Genomic DNA, 19609 nt, shown 5'->3' with positions numbered 1-19609 from the left:
TTTTAAACCAGGTTACTTAATTTAAGAGATGCATAATCTAACTGAAATTTCAAATGGCAAATATCTTTTAAATAAGCATCCAATTTCTTTTATTGTTTTTAAATTGTAGCTTTTTTTATCTTTTTAATTCAGTACAGTGGAAACTCGGGTTGCGAACGTGATCCGTGCAGGAGGCACGTTTGCAACCCACAGAGTTTACAACCCGCAGCGCAGTGTCTGCGCACACGCGGGTCATGATTTGGCGCTTCTGCACAAAGCACGATTTAATGCTTCTGAGCATGCGCGAGCGCCAAAACCTGGAAGTAACCCGTTCCGGTACTTCTGGGTTTGGCACGGTGCGCAACCCGAAAATGCATAACCTGAAGCGTCTGTAACCCAAGATACCACTATAGTTCAATTTAATTAAGTTTTATTAAGTAACTTCCATGTTACATTCATTTTCAAAGTGAGCAGATTTAGGACTAGGAAAATGGACTCCTCTTTTTGTTTCAAAGAAAAGGAACTTCGTTTGATCTCTAGATATTTTGTTTTGTTTTAAAATTACTCAACACATCAGTATCCTATTTTGGATCAAAACTTGAACCAGTTGCTTCAGGAATGAATCATGCCAAATAAAATATCCATTATTCACTCTTGGAGAAACTGAATAAATTCTTACTACTGCAGATAACAGGAAATACAAGAGGAATGTTTCACTTTGTGGGAAACATTGGTTCAATTGATTGTGTTGGATTGAAAGATTTGTGTATTCTGGCTATTTTATGTAAAAGTGTATGAACTTGTGATTTTTAATGATTCCTCAACCGATGAGTAATTCTTAATTACATGTTACTTTACTGCATACTGCTTTTTATATATTTATATGAGAAGGCAGCCTAAAAGTTGAAATAATGAATAAATAGCATGTTAAAGGTCAAGAAAATGATGCATATGCATTTTAAATTTCTGCTGTTCGTGATACAATTTCATATAAAGTTGGAGCCCAGTTCTTTTCAAGTTAATTCAGTACACAACACTGTGAATAATGAATGCACCATGTTCAGCTGGTACCGATATATAAATGAAACGTGCATTGTATTTGAACCAAAGAACAAAACGTAAAGCAAGTTGCTGCCCCAAGATCAGGTGCACTTCTAAAGTCCCAGTAATTTTCATTCACTTGAGGAGTTTATTACATAGGAGAAATACACTGGGAATTCACGATCATCATAATAGATTATTTTAACAATAACAAAATGTGGCATGTTGAAAGTGTGTACTTTGCAGTTCTCAATTGAAGTGTGTGTTTTGTGTCCTCAGTGAAAAGGGAAAGTAACAAGCAACTATTATAATTTACTATCTGAAACAGAAGTGATCACCCATCCCCATAACATAGTACGTGACTGATTTTCAAATGTTGGCCCTGATGTGAAGACCTTGGATTGTTCCCAGAAATACTTTTGAAATGATATTAAACAAAATATGGGGTAGAAATGTTTATACTTGATTGTTTTAAGAGCTCATTGAGATTTTTTTAAAGAAAAACCAGTGTTGCTTTATTAATATTTAAAGTTAAAATGTACATTTTAAGATGATGGGGATACCATCTGTATGTGGGTGACAGAAATAGAAGAGTTGAACAATACAGTAGAGAGAGTTCCCACTGGTGGTTGGTACTTAGTCAGTGTTTTTCTCCAACTACAGCAACACAACATTATACTCTCTTTGTCTCTGTTGTCTTTAATGCCAACAGTGAGGAGGTGTGTGTGCAGGCGCTGTGCTGTTGCATTTCCCCAGATAAGAAAACTAAGTGTAATGCTGTGGGGTGTATTTGTGGCTCTCCCTTTGTTTTCTCTATTCAGCATCCAGAGAGCAGAAGAATTAGAGAGATATGAGTGCAGCATTTGCCTTTGCAGCAGAAAACTGCTCTGCTGGTGGAAAGAAAAGCAAGTCCAGTTTTCCACTTGGCCGCTTGCCTGGGGGCAGTTATTGCCTGTCTTAAGCAAGTAGGAGAGTGGCAAGCTGAAAGCCTAGATTCAGCTGTGTTTTACAGTCTCCCTACAAGTTTCACTTACCAGATTCCTATTGGTTTGTCTAGTTGTGCTTATGACAGGTGAAGAAAACTGTGCTGGCTGGAGAGAGATTTCTGGTTGAAAGAACACAGACCTCACTGCACTTGTCTGGTTTGCACCCTAAATTCATCCTGCAGTTCTAGGTCACTTTCCCTGGCATTATCACCTGCTTCACAGAACATAAGTACACATGCTGTGGTCCCTCCAAATAACTTGTTAGTTTGATGTGTTTTTAGGAGTGTGACCTACTCTCAAACAAAACTAGAAGAGGATTGCACAATGTGGTGGCAGACCACCAGATCATGAAATCATAGAATTGTAGAGTTGGAAGGGATCCTGAGGTTCATCTGCCCTAACTCCCTTCAATGCAGGAACCTCAACTTAAGCATACATGACAGATGTCCATCCAACCTCTGCTTAAAAACCTCCAAGGAAAAAGAACCCACCACCTCCTGAGGGAGCCCTTCCAATGTGGAACAGCTGTTACTGTCAGAAAGTTCTTCCTTATGTTTCATTGGAATCTTCTTTCTTGTAAATTGAATCCATTGGTTCTAGTTTCTAGAGTGGGGAAAAACAAGCTTGCTCCATTTTCCATGTGGCAACCCTAGGTGCATGGGCTTATTCTTGCATTGGTCACAGAAAGGAAGTAATCCACAATAAAACTCAACATTTTTAAACTTTTAAAATTCTCTAGTCTTACAGTAGTGCAGCCATTTGCCTTCTGAAACTGGCTTCTAGATGTTATTGTTGTTATTATTATATTTATTTGCACCCCACCTTTTTTACAAGGTGAGTTACAGATAAAAATACAATGACACAGATCAAATAGAAAATGTTAAAGTGTAGAAAGGATATTCATTAAAAGGTAATTAAACCCTAATGAGATTAAAACAATATAAAAAGATCTAGATGTTATGTATCACCCCTTCTGATACTAAGTTGTAGCAACTGGGTTAGAGCCAAAACCAGACCACCCACACTCAAAGCAGATAATCAGGCATGCCCAGGAGAACACTGAGGCATGAGCTACAAAAATAAACAGAAGGGAGCAAATTTCCCCCCAGAAGGCTTAAAAGGCAGCAACACATATGTGAGTCACACAACAGTTACCATTACCTCCTGTTCACAATAGGACTTAGGCGGCCCACTTTCAACTGCCATAGCATAATAATATTGCTGAGGTGGAGGCATGAAATAGTAATCATGAGCAACAGAGGATGAATGACCAGTGGTGGAAGAACAGAGCAGACTATTTGCAATGATTTATAGGTTTTGGGGTTAGAAGACCTGTTGGAATTCTTGAAATAGTGTGAGGAATGCTGCATCATCACTGTTGTGCATTTGTTTACAATGCTAAGGCTCATGCAGGTTCTGAAGGTGAGTGTTGAAATTTCATATTTTCTAAAGGCTTGCTAAACTGAGAGTCCTGAGGCAATTTGATCTGGCTGATGACGGACTTCTGCCAGGTCTGTATCAAACTACTTGAATTAGTGGTAACCCAATCTTAAATTTATATCAGAATTATATTATATTTCAATAATATAACTTCCTAGTAAGTGTGTGTAGGATTGTGGCCTGAGCAATTGATTGTTTTGGTTTGTTTCAGTCTAGTTTACTACCACTACTTTTGCCAGACAATGAAAAGAAAACTTAATCTGCAATTCAAGGAGCTACTCTGGGAATGCTCAGAGAGGGCTTCACAAAGTAGAAATTTTGACTTTTTTTGTTTTAAATAACTGACCCCCCATGCCATGTCAAACTGCTTTTTACAGTGGACACTTTTGCATGAACAGTATACCTGCCCCTGTGTCACATGGCAAACATATTTTGAAACTGAAGTCTAAATCACACTTTGGCTTTTTGACTTTTGGTGTAGTTTCTTGGGACCAGATCACAGTATGCAAGGTGTTCTTACCTGGATCTTTTCTGAGAACTGTATACCCATATATGTATAACTTTATAATTCAGTGTGGTGTAGTGGTTAAGAGCGGTAGTCTCGTAATCTGGGGAAGCGGGTTCGCGTCTCTGCTCCTCCACATGCAGCTGCTGGGTGACCTTGGGCCAGTCACACATCTTTGAAGTCTCTCAGCCCCACTCACCTCACAGAGTGTTTGTTGTGGGGGAGGAAGGGAAAGGAGAATGTTAGCCGCTTTGAGACTCCTGAAGGGGAGTGAAAGGCGGGATATCAAATCCAAACTCTTCTTCTTCTTCTTCAGAAAGTATACATGAGAGAAAATAATTTATGCAACTTCTTAGGGCACTGTAGTATGTATGTATGTATGTATGTATGTATGTATGTATGTATGTATAAGATTTCTTGCTTGTCCCTCACCATAAGGTCCCAAGGCAGGTAAGAACAGTAGACTATACAATTATAAAAACAGAGAGTAGATAGTTTGTGTTCACTTTTAATGTATTCAGGAATCTTTCCCAAAATAGTCTTCAATAACATGTACCCTTTTACTTTTTCTTAAATGTTTAATGGCACTTGTCTGTAGACAAATAATTTATTTCAGTATGTTAAATATCACTTTAAAATGGTGGTCAGGATCCAAATGTAATAAGTTTCATGAATCCAAGGGCAGGGTTTTTCTCAGAGAGCCTCATAGCATCTGGTGAGCTTCTTCTGAAACCTATACGATCTAAAAGCAGTCTGTGATATTGGGGGTGGGGTAGGGAGTTGGCTGTCAAGAAAGTAAAACACTGTTACACAACCATAAAAAGAAAATCTACTGGGATACCCAGGCTCCTTGTACTGGCTTAAGCAGCTATTGGAAGCCCACACCATAGTGTTAATTTTCCTTCTTATCATATTTAGACATGTTGATGTGCTGATTTTTTTCAGAGGCAAAACAGATTGAAAATAACATTTTCATTGTTACTGCAGGTTTGTCAAACATTTGCGTGAAAAGGTTGAGTAGTATATATCCCATGCATTTTAATTTTTAGCATCATTTCCCTCTACTTTTCTGCCGAAGACTCGATCTGTCTGGGAGGCCCTTTATGTTGTGCCATCACCAGAGAATGCCAGGAGTACTAGGACTCATAATATGGCCTTCTCAGTTCACAAAATGGAACTTCACCTTCCTCTTCCTCCTGCAAGCACTACCCTGATCTGCTCTGGATAACCACTCAGCCCTGCAGAGCAAATTTTGAGATTGTGTAAGGGGGGGGGGGAGGGAGAGACGACTGTGAAAGGCCCACTGCATGAGTGGAAATTTCTTCTGCTCATGCATGGACAGCAGTGGATACAGCCTGAAATCCTTATTTAAGAAATCATTGAATCCTTTATAACAAAGGTTATTTTGTTACTTGTACTTCATTCTGTAGAAAGTATTATCTAAGATTGGGGTGGTGGCTCTAGACTCTTGGGCTTGCTGATTGGCAGGTTACCGGTTCAAATCGCTGTGACGGGGTGAGCTCCCATTGCTCTGTCCCAGCTCCTGCCCACTAGCAGTTCAAAAGCATGCCAGTGCAAGTAGATAAATAGGTACCACTGTGGCAGGAAGGTAAACGGCATTTCTGTGCGCTCTGGCACTCGTCATGGTCCTCCGTGCGCCAGTAGCGGTTTAGTCATCCTGGCTACATGACCCGGGAAAACTGTGTGGTGGCTCTGGAAACATCTTGAGAGGGGAAATAAAATGTAGGAGGGGCATTCTCCTATCTGGTGGTAAATAAGCAGAGAGATGAAGTCTGCTTAACTGAAAGAAGAACATCAACAAGAAGGAATGAGTTAATGGAAACAATTGAGCCTTACTCAGACATGGATTCAACACATGGGGGGGGGTGTCATGTTGCATGCTCCTTCCAACATCACATGCTGTAGCTGCATACCTCAGGGGCAGGAAGCATGGCCCTAGTTTGTTATGTACATGTATATTCTATGCATGGATAGCACATGAACAGAGCTTTAAAGGTAAGTAGAATCTGGAAATAATAATAATAATAATAATAATAATAATAATAATAATAATAATAATTTGTACCAGCCACTCTGGGCAGCTTCCAACAAAGATTAAAAATACATCAAAATGTCACACATTAAAAGCTTCTCTAAACAGATCTGCCTTCAGATGTCTTCTAAATGTCAGGTAGTTGTTTATCTTTTTGACATCTGATAGGAGGGCGTTCCACAGGGCGGGTGCCACCACCAAGAAAGGCCCTCTATCTGTTTCCCTGTAGCTTTGCTTCTCACAGTGAGGGAACCGCCAGAAAGCCCTTGGCACTGGACCTTGGTGTCCGGGCAAAACGATGGGGGTGGAGATGCTACTTCAGGTGTACTGGGCCAAGGCCATTTAGGGCTTTAAAGGTCAGCACCAACATTTTGAATTGTGCTCAGAAACATACTGGGAGCCAATGTAGGTCTTTCAGGACTGGTGTTATATGGTCTCGGCAGCCGCCCCCAGTCACCAGTCTAGCTGCCGCATTCTGGATTAATTGTAGTTTCCGGGTCACCTTCAAAGGTAGCCTCATGTAGAGCACATTGCAGTAGTCCAAGCGGGAGATAACTAGAGCATGCACCACTCTGGCGAGACAGTCCGCGGGCAGGTAGGGTCTCAGCCTGCGTACCATGGAGCTGGTAGATAGCTGCCCTGGACACAGAATCTACCTGCACCTCCATGGACAGCTGTGAGTCCAAAATGACTGCCAGGCTGCACACCTTGTCCTTCAGGGGCACAGTTACCCCATTCAGGACTAGGGAGTCCTCCACACCAGCCTGCCCCCTGTCCCCCAAGAACAGTACTTCTGTCTTGTCAGGATTCAACCTCAATCCATTAGCTGCCATCCATCCTCCAACCGCCTCCAGACACTCACACAGGACCTTCACTGCCTTCACTGGTTCCGATTTAAAAGAGAGGTAGAGTTGGGTACCATCCACATATTGATGGACACCCAGCCCAAACCCCCTGATGATCTATCCCAGCGGCTTCATGTAGATGTTAAAAAGCATGGGGGAGAGGACGGAACCCTAAGGCACCCCACAAGTGAGGGCCCAGTGAACACTCATCCCCTACCACCACTTTCTGGACACAGCCCAGGAGGAAGGAGCGGGACCACTGTATAACAGTGCCCCCAGCTCCTCTAGACAGTGCAGAAGGATGTCATGGTCGATTGTATCAAAAGCCGCTGAGAGATCCAGCAGAACTAGGAAACAGCTCTTACCTTTGTCCCTAGCCCGCTGTGAAGTAGAGGAAGTTGGACAAGGAAGCTGGTACTATGACAGAAACACAGAAATAACTATATCTATTTCTGTCATTTAAGAATTTAAATTTAAGAATTTAAGTATTTTAACATCTTTCCTCATAGTGCAGAAGGAATCTGCAGCTGTCTTCAGCATCACCTCATACTCGCTCTACTAGTAACATCACCTCATACTCACTTTACTGATGCCCCCTTCTTGTCAATTACCATTGATTTTTGCATAATTGTTTTCTCTTGATCGTAGCTTCCTTGCTGTGGGCTGTTTTCGCCTGCTGAATTGAGGCAGGCATGCACACACTTAACCACGTTTTAAGGGAACATAAGTAAATTGATATGTAACTGTGCACATTGAGTCACATCAAGAGTGACTACATTTTTCTTAAACCCAATGAGATCTTTATAATCCACATGATGCTAGCAAATAATGCATAAACATAGCTTTATATACAAATTAAAAGCTTGAAAAATCCTCAAAGAGTATTTTGAAGTTATTTTATTTTTACAGTTAGGTCATCCCTCTTCTTTTCATATTAGTCTAACATTAGAAAAATAAGAATAGTTAACTTACTTGAACCTTCCCTAGAACTGGAACATATCAGTTCTGCTTGCAAAACTCTATTTTTAATAGCAAATTGTTGGCAAGATTTACACTTCACAACAAGCTATTCAAGTTTCTGTTCTTTTTTTAACTGGCTAACTGATTTGTTAGAGGACCACCCATACGTTCAAATTTAATTTAATTGGGAAGGCTTTCAGTTAATGTGTGTGATTATTTGTTTTATTTTCAGGTTTTTGGAGTGGATGACAGCCAGGATTATAATAGGCCTGTTATCAACGAGAGCCAGAAAGATTTAGTAAAAGATTGGGCTATAAATTCTACTACAGTAGTGCTGGAAGAAAAAAGACCACTGAGTACAACTGGATTTCTTGACACAGAGGTAGAATTCAATTTTTGATGGGTCATCTTCTTTTTTCTACTCTACCAACAAAGGAGAGGACCTTAATATAGTCAGTATTAAGTAGCTAGCAAGCAAAGCTTCCTTAGAGAATATGAACTAATTTTTAAATTATTGTATCTCTGATTTCTTTGTTAGAGCTTATATCCCTTCTCTGCAAAACCATGGCCACTTGCGACCTTTGCGCATACTACATAGCATGCTCTTCTGTGCAGCATTTCATTTATGTATGCCACTGTGCAGATATGGCACAAGCAACTAAAGAAAAGATAAATACTAGAGTTGCTGTATTGTTAGCTATACTATATTTGGGTGTTGGTCAAGAAAAGTTCTGAAATTTGCAATTATGCAAGGAAAGGGACATGCAGCCTGTGAGTGCAGATGGAAAGACGTTGATCTTTCCAGATGGAAAGTTCATGGATCACTGCTTTTGCAAAGGCATTGCCATCGTGCCCAGGAATCAGCATAGCATTTAAGTCTATAATAAACCTCTGTGTCAACTTTTGATAGTGTCTAGTAATATTTTAGAGGTTCACGAAGGTCTAAGGAATGACAGTAAAGCCAAACTTTCTTACACAAAAAAGACTCCTGCAACCATAGATTGAACTACAGAGAGCAGCAAATGCAATAAGCATCTTTATGTTTCAACTGAACATGAAGGGAAAGGGGTGATAAAAACATCCAAGTTAAAATGTGTAACTGTTAACTTGAGTTTGCTATGCATAGTGACATTGTTCCATAAGCTTAAATATGGAAAGAAATTACACTACTCTTCTACTAATCCTTATTTTTTTACCTTTCTTATATACAGTTATTTTTGTCACCTGGAGCTGAATTTCCTTCTAATACTTTCTTTTCCAGAACTGTTGTAATGCAGCATCTGTTCTGTTTCTTTGGCTGTTTATGCATTATGCATTTAAAGTACATCCCCACCTCCCCCAAAAGGAGAATCCTGAGAACTGTAGTGCTGTGAGGGGTAAACAACAGATCCAATGATTCTTGAGGGGGGATGTGCTTTAAATGTGAGTATGCAACCTTAATACCCATATTTAATGTTATACGATTTATGTAAGATGATATATTGTATAAGATTTATATTGAAAACTCCAAGCAGTATCTTAATATTTTAGGTTTTTTTCTTTAAAAAAACACCATAGTGAGTCAAGTTCATTGACAGATAGCAAAAATAAAATGAGGGATTTGCAATATATCTTGAAGTGACACTATAAATCTGAAGTATGGTGTTTAGGGGAGGGGGCTGAGAGGGAGGAACCACAGAAAAGAATTTTCAGCCATGCCATTCATCACTATTCAAAACTTTTATTATTACACTATAATATGGTACTATACTGTTAAGTGGGCAGTCTCAATGCCAAGTAGAAAAAGTCTGATCATGCCACTGTTTCCAAATCACATTTTGACCCGCATGGTGTTTTACTAAAATCCATTTTCAAGAACACTGTGAACACCATTTTATAAAGTTATCAAGCTTTTTGTGTTGAAATGAAAGCTGGAGTTACTGGGAATGCTCTAAAGGTGGTTTAAGACCTATGTGCAGTTCATGGACAATATATTGATCACCCCTGAGACTTGCACCATTTTGCCCCAGCAAATCAAATTACCTGAATATTTTACCATTCCTCAATTTTGCCTCCAGACACAAGCTATTCCATTGAGGTATTACTTAAAAGTACCGTGGTTTTGAATACCAAATAAAAACATGTCTTGAGGTTTTCTCAGTAGGGTTTAGAAAGAATGTTCCTGTCTTGTAGAATCTGTAGCAAGTGACGCCATAACATACCCATAGCAACCAATGCATACATATTCTATATGTCCTATAATTTGAATACTACCAGCAATTGAGAGAGCTTTAGGTTAGGCTCCTGGAAGAACTCCAGAAGGTGAATAAGAGAAATCATGTGTGGAATTAAACTTCTGAGAAGTTAAAGTATTTTATTTTATTGCTGACATTGTCTAACGGTATGTTGTAACAGTTAATCCTTTACTGGTTTTTGACTAAGCTTCCTTTGCATTAAGATACTGAGAAATCTCAGACTTTTCAAGTTTCATTACTCTTTCTCCCCCCCCCCCCTTTTAATATTTCAAAGTTGCAAAAATATTTTGCAGGATTATCCTTTCAAGGAATTATTTTATATTTTAAAAATACCTGTCTTATTGTTTAATCATTTATTTCTGTCATTTCCTTTTCCTTCCATTTTGAGAACTGTATAATGAAAAACATGGCTTGTAAGGGTGGGAATATAAATGTGGAATAAGCACAGTCAGTTTATCATTCTTAAACTGCTTACCTTGGAGTAGTCCCATTGAGACTGATGGGAATATTTGATGAGTAATTCTGTTTTTTTCCAAAGGAGACTATATTGGAAAGTATTCCTATAATATAAAATAAGATGTTACAGAATCTCACATCTCTGTGTCTGTGACAATACTCATTTTATGGTGATGTAATTACTTTGGTATAGGAAATAAGTGCACTGAAATTTGGATCAGTTTTATTTAGAAATTAACAATATATTGGAGGCTACTTATACATACCACATGAATTGTGCCACAGAATTTAACAAACTGGCTATGATCACATGAAGAAACTAGTCTGTGAATTGGTAGTTACCTGATTAAACACAATCACAGTTGAGACAGCCCTTTTGACCTTTTTTTTAGTTAACAGAAATTCAGGGGCTTTGAGTTCATGCATATTTTCTTCCCATATGAATGCATGCAAGTCAACTTTATGACAATTATGTATCTATTAGCTGACCCTGAGAATGTCACCTACAATCAACCTGCTATGTTTGTTTACTTGTGAAAGATTTGTATACTATCCTTAGGTGTTGTTTCCAGGGTGGTTTACTGAAGTTGAATAAAATACAAGGTTCAGATAACAGTATATTAAAGCAACGGTGTAAGCAAAGGACTGAATATATAACGACATATTTCCCTGGCACCAAAATTATGATAACATTTGTTTCTGTAGAGGGAGTTCCAGGAACCAAGTGTCACAATCCTGAAGGACCTCTCTCTAGTTGCCTTTCATGTTGAGGCTTCTGCTAGGAGAGCCGCTGAAGGTTTCCTCAATTCACAGATTGGTTGACAGAGGAATAAGAATTAATACAGGTAGCTGCACCTCAAGCCACATAGAACTATAAAAGCAAAGGCCAGATCTTTGAATTGGGTTCAGAAACACACACAAAAAACTATTTAAAAAAAAATAAGAAGTGACTGGCAGCCACTGAAGTTCTTTAAGTATTGGTGTGGTATGTTCAAAACAACCAGTGACAGTAACCTGGAATCTGCATTCTGCACCAAGGGCATTTGCCAAATAGTTTTCAAAGGCAGACCATTTACAAAAAGTTACCAATAGTCAGTTCTAGACATTACCAGGGACAGGATAACTTTTTTCTGTCATGCAGGGTCTAAACTGCTAAAGAGGCTACCTGGGCCTGCAGTGACAAAGGTGAATTTGAGACCATCCACAGACTAAATTTAATCTGTAGGATAGTACAGATTCATAAAATTTGAGAAATTTCTTTTAAACTTTCCCCTGAATATTGTTGTATAAGAGCCCCGTATTCATTATCCTTAGGCCAAACTTGGCACTCGCAGCTGCTAACGGAAGTAATTTTCTTCCAGTGCAAATAGCAGATTCAGATTGTGATTACAGGGAAGGAAAGAGTTAAGAATCTCTTCTCCCTGGCTGCTTCAATCCTGATAAATATCAACCACCCACCAGCAGCTGCTGTTTGTGTCTGATGTTTAGTTTGGGCCTTTATCTCCACACATCAGCCTACCACAGTGGGTTGTGGTATAATCATTTCCCACACAGTTGCTGAGCACATTGAAGCCAACCCCTTTCCTCTGATTACTGATTTTGCTTCAGTCCATATTTTACATGTGAATAATGTTTTAAAAACAGGGACGCAGGTGGCGCTGTGGGTAAAAGCCTCAGCGCCTAGGGCTTGCCGATCGAAAGGTCGGCGGTTCGAATCCCTGCGGCGGGGTGCGCTCCCGTCGTTCGGTCCCAGCGCCTGCCAACCTAGCAGTTCGAAAGCACCCCTGGGTGCAAGTAGATAAATAGGGACCGCTTACTAGCGGGAAGGTAAACGGCGTTTCCGTGTGCGGCTCTGGCTCTGGCTCTGGCTCTGGCCAGAGCAGCGATGTCACGCTGGCCACGTGACCCGGAAGTGTCTCCGGACAGCGCTGGCCCCCGGCCTCTTGAGTGAGATGGGCGCACCAACCCCAGAGTCTGGCAAGGCTGGCCCGTACGGGCAGGGGTACCTTTACCTTTACCTTTAATGTTTTAAAGGGATTTATAGTGAGTGCTGTGCAGATGCATCACTGAAGAGACGGGTTTCTGTGTTCTTGAGGGAGAAAATATGACACATGCAAGAGCAGGAAATACAAAAGTCCTTTCACGTGAATTAACATTTTGCACACATGTTTTACAATCTTCAAAAAGCTAAAGCAGCTTCTGCTGTAATTTGATGGCACATCAGAGCCTAAGTAGGCTCTTTGACAGCCACCTACTGGACAAAGAATTTACTGCAGCTTCAGAGTCCTTTCACTCAGTCTCAAAGCCTCAACAAATACTTGCAAAGACCAGCCTAAATTTGACCCACTTTTCCCCACCATTTGAAATAACTTTCACAGAGTAAACAGATGTTGAGCTTATGGAGCTTTATTATAAGAATTAAAAATAATCTTCCTCTCCATGCTATGCTAAATACAGACTCGCAATACATGATCTGTGATCTTGACTGCAGGGCCAACACTGCAGAGCTTGGCCTTGCACCAGATTTTCCCATGTGGTGCTCTGGAAGGCTTGGTTTGGTCAAAATCGAGTATACACTTCCAGAGTTAGCGCTAAATACATTATTTCTAGCAAATGAGCCACCATAGCCATTAGAGGACTGTGGAAATTTGGGTAGACTCGTCTACCCCTGTACAATCTGAAACCAAAGGGGCACATTGGTTGCCAAATGTGAAGTGCATTGGCATTATTTTATGCTTTCCTACCCCACTATTATCAAATCCCAACCTGTAGGGTACTATGTTGGGTGGTTATATATGTTCTACGTGTTATACTCGTGGTGTTTCAGTGCTAATGCCTTAAACAACAGCAAAGTCAGACGTACATGCTAAACTTGCATAAAAGAGGGCTGATATAGCAACATTGATGGATAGATGCCCCTGGCTATGTTTGGATTATCAAATTGGCTGAGAGGTGGATATGCATCCTGCATCCTGCAGCTAGTTTGCTACTTCCTTCATGCAAGCAAGCTGACAAGTCAGAAAGCTGCCATTAACTATTAAGTTCAAACTAGCAAAATGTGGTTGATGCCTTCTAAGCAAGCCAGAATACGAAGCTCTGGTAACTGGCTTGTTTCGGAAGCAGTCAGCCATAGTTCGGCAGTTCAGTTGTAATGGACAGCTGTGGTAAATTCCTGGTTTGTTTTCCCCACTCATGTAGGGAGGATCAAAGCAGCTACATGTATAGGTGTAAAAAACTTATTTATATGTCTGTTTGTTAAGCCAAGATATGACTGCACACTGCCAATTTCTAACCACAAGTTCACTACTAGATGACACTCCTTCCTAATTAGTCTTGCAGTAAAGGCATCATTCAATGTATGGTAATGACTGAATCATGATTTCACTTAATCTGAGTGTGTGTGTGTGTGTGTGTGTGTGTACATGCGCACATGCACACACACAGAGAGAGAGAGAGAGAGAGAGAGAGAGACTTGTTCTCCAAGATCTTAATTTTCTGAATGTTTTTCCTTTTCTCTCTCTTTAAAATGACTAAATCAATGTAAGCCTGATTTGTGTTGAAATCTGTTATTAGGAAAGCACTGGTGTATCTGGAAGCAAGCGCTGGGTGTCACAGTGGGCTAGTCTGGCTGCTAATCATACAAAACATGAAGAAAGTGAAGTACGGATGGAATCATTTGCTCCTGCTCCTCTAGAAAATGGTACTATACATATTTATCTTTCATAGCAACTACTAGCAGCACGTTTTATCTCGCTCAATTGTTAATCTTCTCATAACCACTAAAGCAATAGTGTTTGTTAAAACAGGTGCTTTGTAAAGAATTTTGATGCTAAAGGCCTTGTGAAGCAAAACAAAAAGAGTAAATGAGGCTCCCTCTAAATTTTAATTGAAATCATCTGTAATATTTGTAGAATTTCAGGGTGGCCTTCAGTGTTGTGCTATGGTGAGTGTTGCATCTGCACTAGCATTGCAGCTTGCCAGATGGAACGATCCCTCTCTTTTCCCCTTGTGTGCTGTTCATAGCTGTCAACTTTCAGATTTGAAAATAAGGGATCAGCAGCATAGCAGTCAACTTTCGGATTTGAAAATAAGGGATCAGCAGCCTCGCCTGTCCCGGAGACAGTCTATGGGATATCTAACAATCCAGGATAGCAGCGGGAAGCAGCGGGAAACAGTGCTGAAATAAGGGAATTTCTCACCAAAAAAGGGAAGGTTGACAGCTATGGTGCTGTTGTGAGGGTATGCCTTATTACAGAAGTGGAAGTCCTTGCCCAGGGCTTCCACTGACACGGCTTGTCAGGTGAATCCCACACAAGTGCTTTTACTTAACATGTTTTCCCTCTCCCCATTTTCCTATGTTTTAGATACAGATATCAGTGAATCCGGCCTGTCAGCTAGAAGTGCTGCCTCTGCTGCCTCTTTGACCAGCCAAGGAGATAGAAAGAGGCGAACACTTCCACAGTTGCCCAAGGAGGAAAATGCCACAGAAGGACAAAGAACAAAGGTTACAACCCACCAGCGATCGGAGATAGGTGAAAAACAAGACACTGAACTTCAAGAGAAAGAAACTCCAACTCATACCCAGAAAGAAATAGGGCAAATTAGTGACAGGAGCGTGACTAAAGCAAGCAGGGCAATGAATGGCCTGTCTCCTAAAGCAGACAAGGCACTTCTTCACTCCAACAGTTCCTTTTCTTCTGACAAAGAGAAGAGTGAAAATGGCAGAGAAACATCGGTGGTAAAACAAGCTTTGGCTAAAATTAAGCAGCAGGAACAAAAGGAGGTAACACACTGTACCCCCACTAAATTATCTTCTTCAAAAACAACAAACCAAGCTGAAAGAAGTAGAGACGAGCCACCTCTTTCTCATAAAGCAGACAATAAAGAGAAAGCATCAGGGCGTGGTTCTGGCAAAGCAGAAAGTAAAGTGGTGCAAAGTGACGGGAAAAGAAGGAAAGCGGAAGATGCAACAAGATGTCCAACTCCAAAAGGGTTTAGTGGGGATAAAAAAGAATCATCAAAGCCGCTGGTGAGACAAGGCAGCTTTACCATAGATAAACCAAGTACAAATATACCTATAGAACTAATCCCTCACATCAATAAACAGACAGGAACTACTCCGCCATCACTGTCTTTAACATCCACTAGTAGAATAAGTGAGAAAAGTGATTCCGTGGAAACAGACTCTAGTCTAGATACAACACTTATCTTAAAGGACACTGAAGCTGTAATGGCTTTTCTTGAAGCGAAGCTGCGTGAAGAAAACAAAACCGACGAAGGACCTGATACTCCCAGCTATAATAGAGATAATTCCATTTCGCCTGAATCAGATGTGGATACAGCTAGTACAATTAGCCTTGTTACTGGCGACAGTGAAAGAAAGCAATCTCAGAAACGAAAAAGCTTTAGTACCCTGTACAAAGATAGATGTTCCACTGGTTCACCTTCAAAGGATGCTTCAAAGTCATCTTCTACAAGCGCTAGAGACAAAATTGAGAAGAAAACAAAAAGCCGATCTTCAGATGCTGGTTCGAGAGGTGATGCACGCAAGGTTGTGCAGAGCAGTGGAAGAATAAGGCAGCCTTCTGTAGATTTAACAGATGACGACCAAACTTCCAGTGTACCTCATTCTGCCATTTCTGATATCTTATCTTCCGACCAGGAAACATGCTCTGGCAAATCACATGGAAGGACATCTTTTACCTCAGCAGATGAACATTTACATTCCAAAACAGAAGGTATCAAGTCAGCCAAGTTGAGGACCTCTCCAGCATCAGCTGGGCAGTCCAGTAAATCAACCACTCTCCCAAGGCCTCGCCCCACAAGGACTTCTCTCTTACGTCGAGCGCGACTTGGTGAAGTGTCAGATAGTGAACTAGCGGATGCGGATAAAGCATCCGTTGCTTCTGAGGTGTCTACTACAAGTTCCACTTCCAAACCCCCATCTGGAAGGAGAAATATCTCAAGAATTGACCTGCTTGCTCAGCCACGGAGAAATAGACTTGGTTCTTTATCAGCGCGTAGTGACTCTGAAGCAACAATGTCTAGAAGCACGACATCATCTCGTACTCCAGAAGCCATAATTAGAAGTGGCATTAGGATAACACCGCCAGCAGACAGCACTAAAGTTTCTCCTAGAATGAGAGCGAACAGCATATCTCGCCTTTCGGACTCCAAATCCAAATCTCTGTCATCAGCTCATAATCCTTCAGCAGGTACGAGAGTTTTTCAACCTTAATTCAATAATTTGTCCTGTCAGCACTTTCCCTTTTCGGTTGATAGGGACATACATGAAACATTTTTAATAATAAAGTGTAGCTTTAAAGTTGCTGAATCTAATGAAAAATGGTAAGGGATTAGCTGAATCTCCTTCACTGCTAAATGGCTGGTTTATTCATAAGTCATTCAGCTTTTTAACCAAATTAATGCTTTTTTTGCTATAAAACTGTAACATGTAAGACTGCTAATGTTTGGGATGTCAGGATTCTTTTTCAGATCTAGTGCTGTAGTACATAGCATTTTGAACTTGGATTTGGATTATGAGAGGCCAGTGATTATTATCTATTGCTTCTACAGTAGCTAAGATACACCAAGAAAAGAAAAGAAGTCACGCTTGGCTTTGGTTCTCCAGTTGACTGAGAATTACTACCTAATTTCATAACAGGCCTCTGAAAAGGCATGTTAACCTAGTCATTAGTTTGGTATAGCGCATGTGGAAAGAACTGAAATGCAGCAGTCTACACATGGATTATCTTCATGCATAACTAGTTTTTGTCAGCCTCCATCTGGGGGTTATATTATTTGCATATCCATCACCATGTGAAACATTCCGGCCAAGATCTCAACAGCCAAGCATGCACTAGGAGTTCCCAGGGCATTTCTTTCATCATAGTCATTCAGCTATACCTAAAAGGCGTGCCCAAGGGTTTGGGGAAACCTCCAGAGTAGCATCTGGCCATGGTATGAGCAGCTGCAGCCAGATAGAAAAAAATATTGTGTGTATACAAGGCTATATGAATCATGGTTACAGGATAGAAGGCCTATTACCTGTCTTTGAGAATGATACGCAACTAGGTAAAAAGCATTTGCAGATACTATTTCATTCTGTTGGAGACATTAGGACTTCTGCAACTGTCATTTTAAACTATTTGTAAATCAGGGTTTGGGTTTTTGAGACCATGTTGGGTGGCACCCATTTTTACCCACTCTGTCTATATCCTTGGGTGCACAAAATAAGCATGACCCTTTTCCTGCCATCATTGTATCCCAACAACTGAAATCCCATTCTTAATTGATAAACTAACATAATATAATTTATAATGGCGTCACTTGCAGTAAAGGGTAGGCTAGAGATAATTTGAGGCAGTGGCTGATGACCCGAATGGGTTGGGTTATAACCCTCTTCACATGATGGAGGCCGGAGAGCAAAGAATTCTGGGAGGCAGGCACAGTCCCCTCAGTTTTTTGTCTCTTGCCTGACAAGATTAGAGATATTTTAAAGGAATAAAATAAGTTTTACAATTCCAAAAAACTCATTGAAAAAACTTTAAAGCTGTACGCAGAGAGTGATAGCTCAGAATCAAAGAGTACACCCAAGTTACAAAATGGAAAAAAAAAGAAGGAATATAGAAATAGGCAATAATAATAATACGGTAATAAAAACAGTAATAAAATAAATGTCACAATGTTAGATGCTGTAAAACAGCTCTGATATGTAATGCTTCTTATACAGGATGAGTAACTGCATTTGTTCAGACATTACTTATTGAGAAGAAAGTAAAAATGAGTTGACTTCTCAATTTCCCCACTGCAAAGAGAAATTTAATTTCTGTTGGAGACTGAATACAGTGGTACCTCTGGTTATGTACTTAATTCGTTCCAGAGGTCCGTTCTTAACCTGAAACTGATCTTAACCTGAGGTACCACTTTAGCTAATGGTGCTTCCCACTGCTGCTGCACCCTTGGCGCATGATTTCAGTTCTCATCCTGAGGTAAAGTTCTTAACCCGAAGTACTACTTCCAGGTTAGCAGAGTCTGTAAGCCGAGGTGTTTGTAACCCGAGATACCACTGTATCTCCTTAATTGTGCATCACACCAAGAGCAGGTTAGAAGTTGTTGTCTTTTTTAATAATCCCTTCACCAAGTTCAATTACAGAGCAGTATACAGCAGATATAAATAATAAATTAGTAAATTCCTAGTACAATAAGGTAAAGACATTAATGATCTTGAATAAAAGACAGCAGATAAAAATGACAAGGAAAACTAAGTAAGCTATTATTCAAATTAAAATGCCTAGATTTTTTTGATATTTTTTAAAGGTTTAACCTGTTGCCAAGAAGATTGTAAAGTAGATGCCAGGTACCCTTGTTTTGGGAGTGCATTCCCAACCTCGGGTTCTACCACTAACAAAGCCCTCTCCATTTTAATAATATAATGATCTTCCAGTAAAGAAGACTTGGAGTAGAGTGTCAACAGAAGATCTTAAGGCATGGGCAGGCCATTCAATTATAGGCAGTCACCATTTTACATGCATCCAATTAATGTGCAATCATGCACATGCTGGTCACTGCCAACCCCAGAAGTGGCCTGAAAATGGTGTGGGCTTATGCACACTTGGCCAATGCACGAGGGGGCCAGGAATGGAACCCCCACTCAAAATGGTTGCCACCTGTACATACTTACCACAAAATACATATTGAAATAGGTATTCTGTTTCAGTATATGCATTTCTCAATCTTTTTTAACCTAAATTACCCATTTTAATGTATTTCAATATATTTTTTTGAGTTGAGTATTGCATGGCCAAATTAATTGATGTGCAAAATTATTCTCTTCTGATTTGCACATTGGTCTTGAAGACGTGGATCTGGTCAGTTTGCATCTAAATTCAGAGACAATATATATTTCCATGAGCTCGTTACATGCAGAATGGGCCCTACCTATGGAACCATGTAGCACCAGTCTATCAGCCCAGAGAGCTTCTTGGTACACAAGAGAGTTGCTGATCTACTGGGAAATGCTGTTCAACAGGGAAATTCCCAGAAGCTCCTCTGATATCATTGCAGCCTTCCTTGTTTAAGAGACATTTGGAAAGAGTGGAAAAGTGATC

General features: G+C 40.2%; 1 protein-coding gene and 1 long non-coding RNA gene across 11 annotated transcripts in view; one reads left to right on the top strand and one right to left on the bottom strand.

Annotated features, from left to right (window-relative positions):
* Nucleotides 1-19609, top strand: part of CEP170 (centrosomal protein 170) — a 73453-nt gene that overhangs the window by 37184 nt on the left and 16660 nt on the right. For 9 of the 10 annotated variants that reach the window (XM_081856338.1, XM_081856341.1, XM_081856339.1 and 6 more), the window contains 3 exons: nt 8042-8191; nt 14073-14199; nt 14864-16714. In XM_081856338.1, the coding sequence (XP_081712464.1) occupies nt 8042-8191; nt 14073-14199; nt 14864-16714 (2128 nt within the window). The remainder of the gene's footprint in view (nt 1-8041; nt 8192-14072; nt 14200-14863; nt 16715-19609) is intronic. The other variant, XM_081856340.1, reaches the window with a different exon arrangement.
* LOC309338886 lies at nt 4550-10184 on the bottom strand. The gene is made up of 3 exons (XR_014155084.1): nt 9832-10184; nt 7215-7266; nt 4550-4684 (listed from the first exon to the last, which is right to left on the bottom strand). It is a non-coding gene; the product is annotated as an uncharacterized lncRNA (long non-coding RNA).

This window comes from Podarcis erhardii (assembly GCF_964252035.2).
Source record: "Podarcis erhardii genome assembly, chromosome: 3".
In the NCBI taxonomy this organism is placed as follows: Eukaryota; Metazoa; Chordata; class Lepidosauria; order Squamata; family Lacertidae; genus Podarcis; species Podarcis erhardii.
Note: the sequence above shows the minus strand (reverse complement) of the source record. Positions and strands in the feature narration are given on the sequence as shown.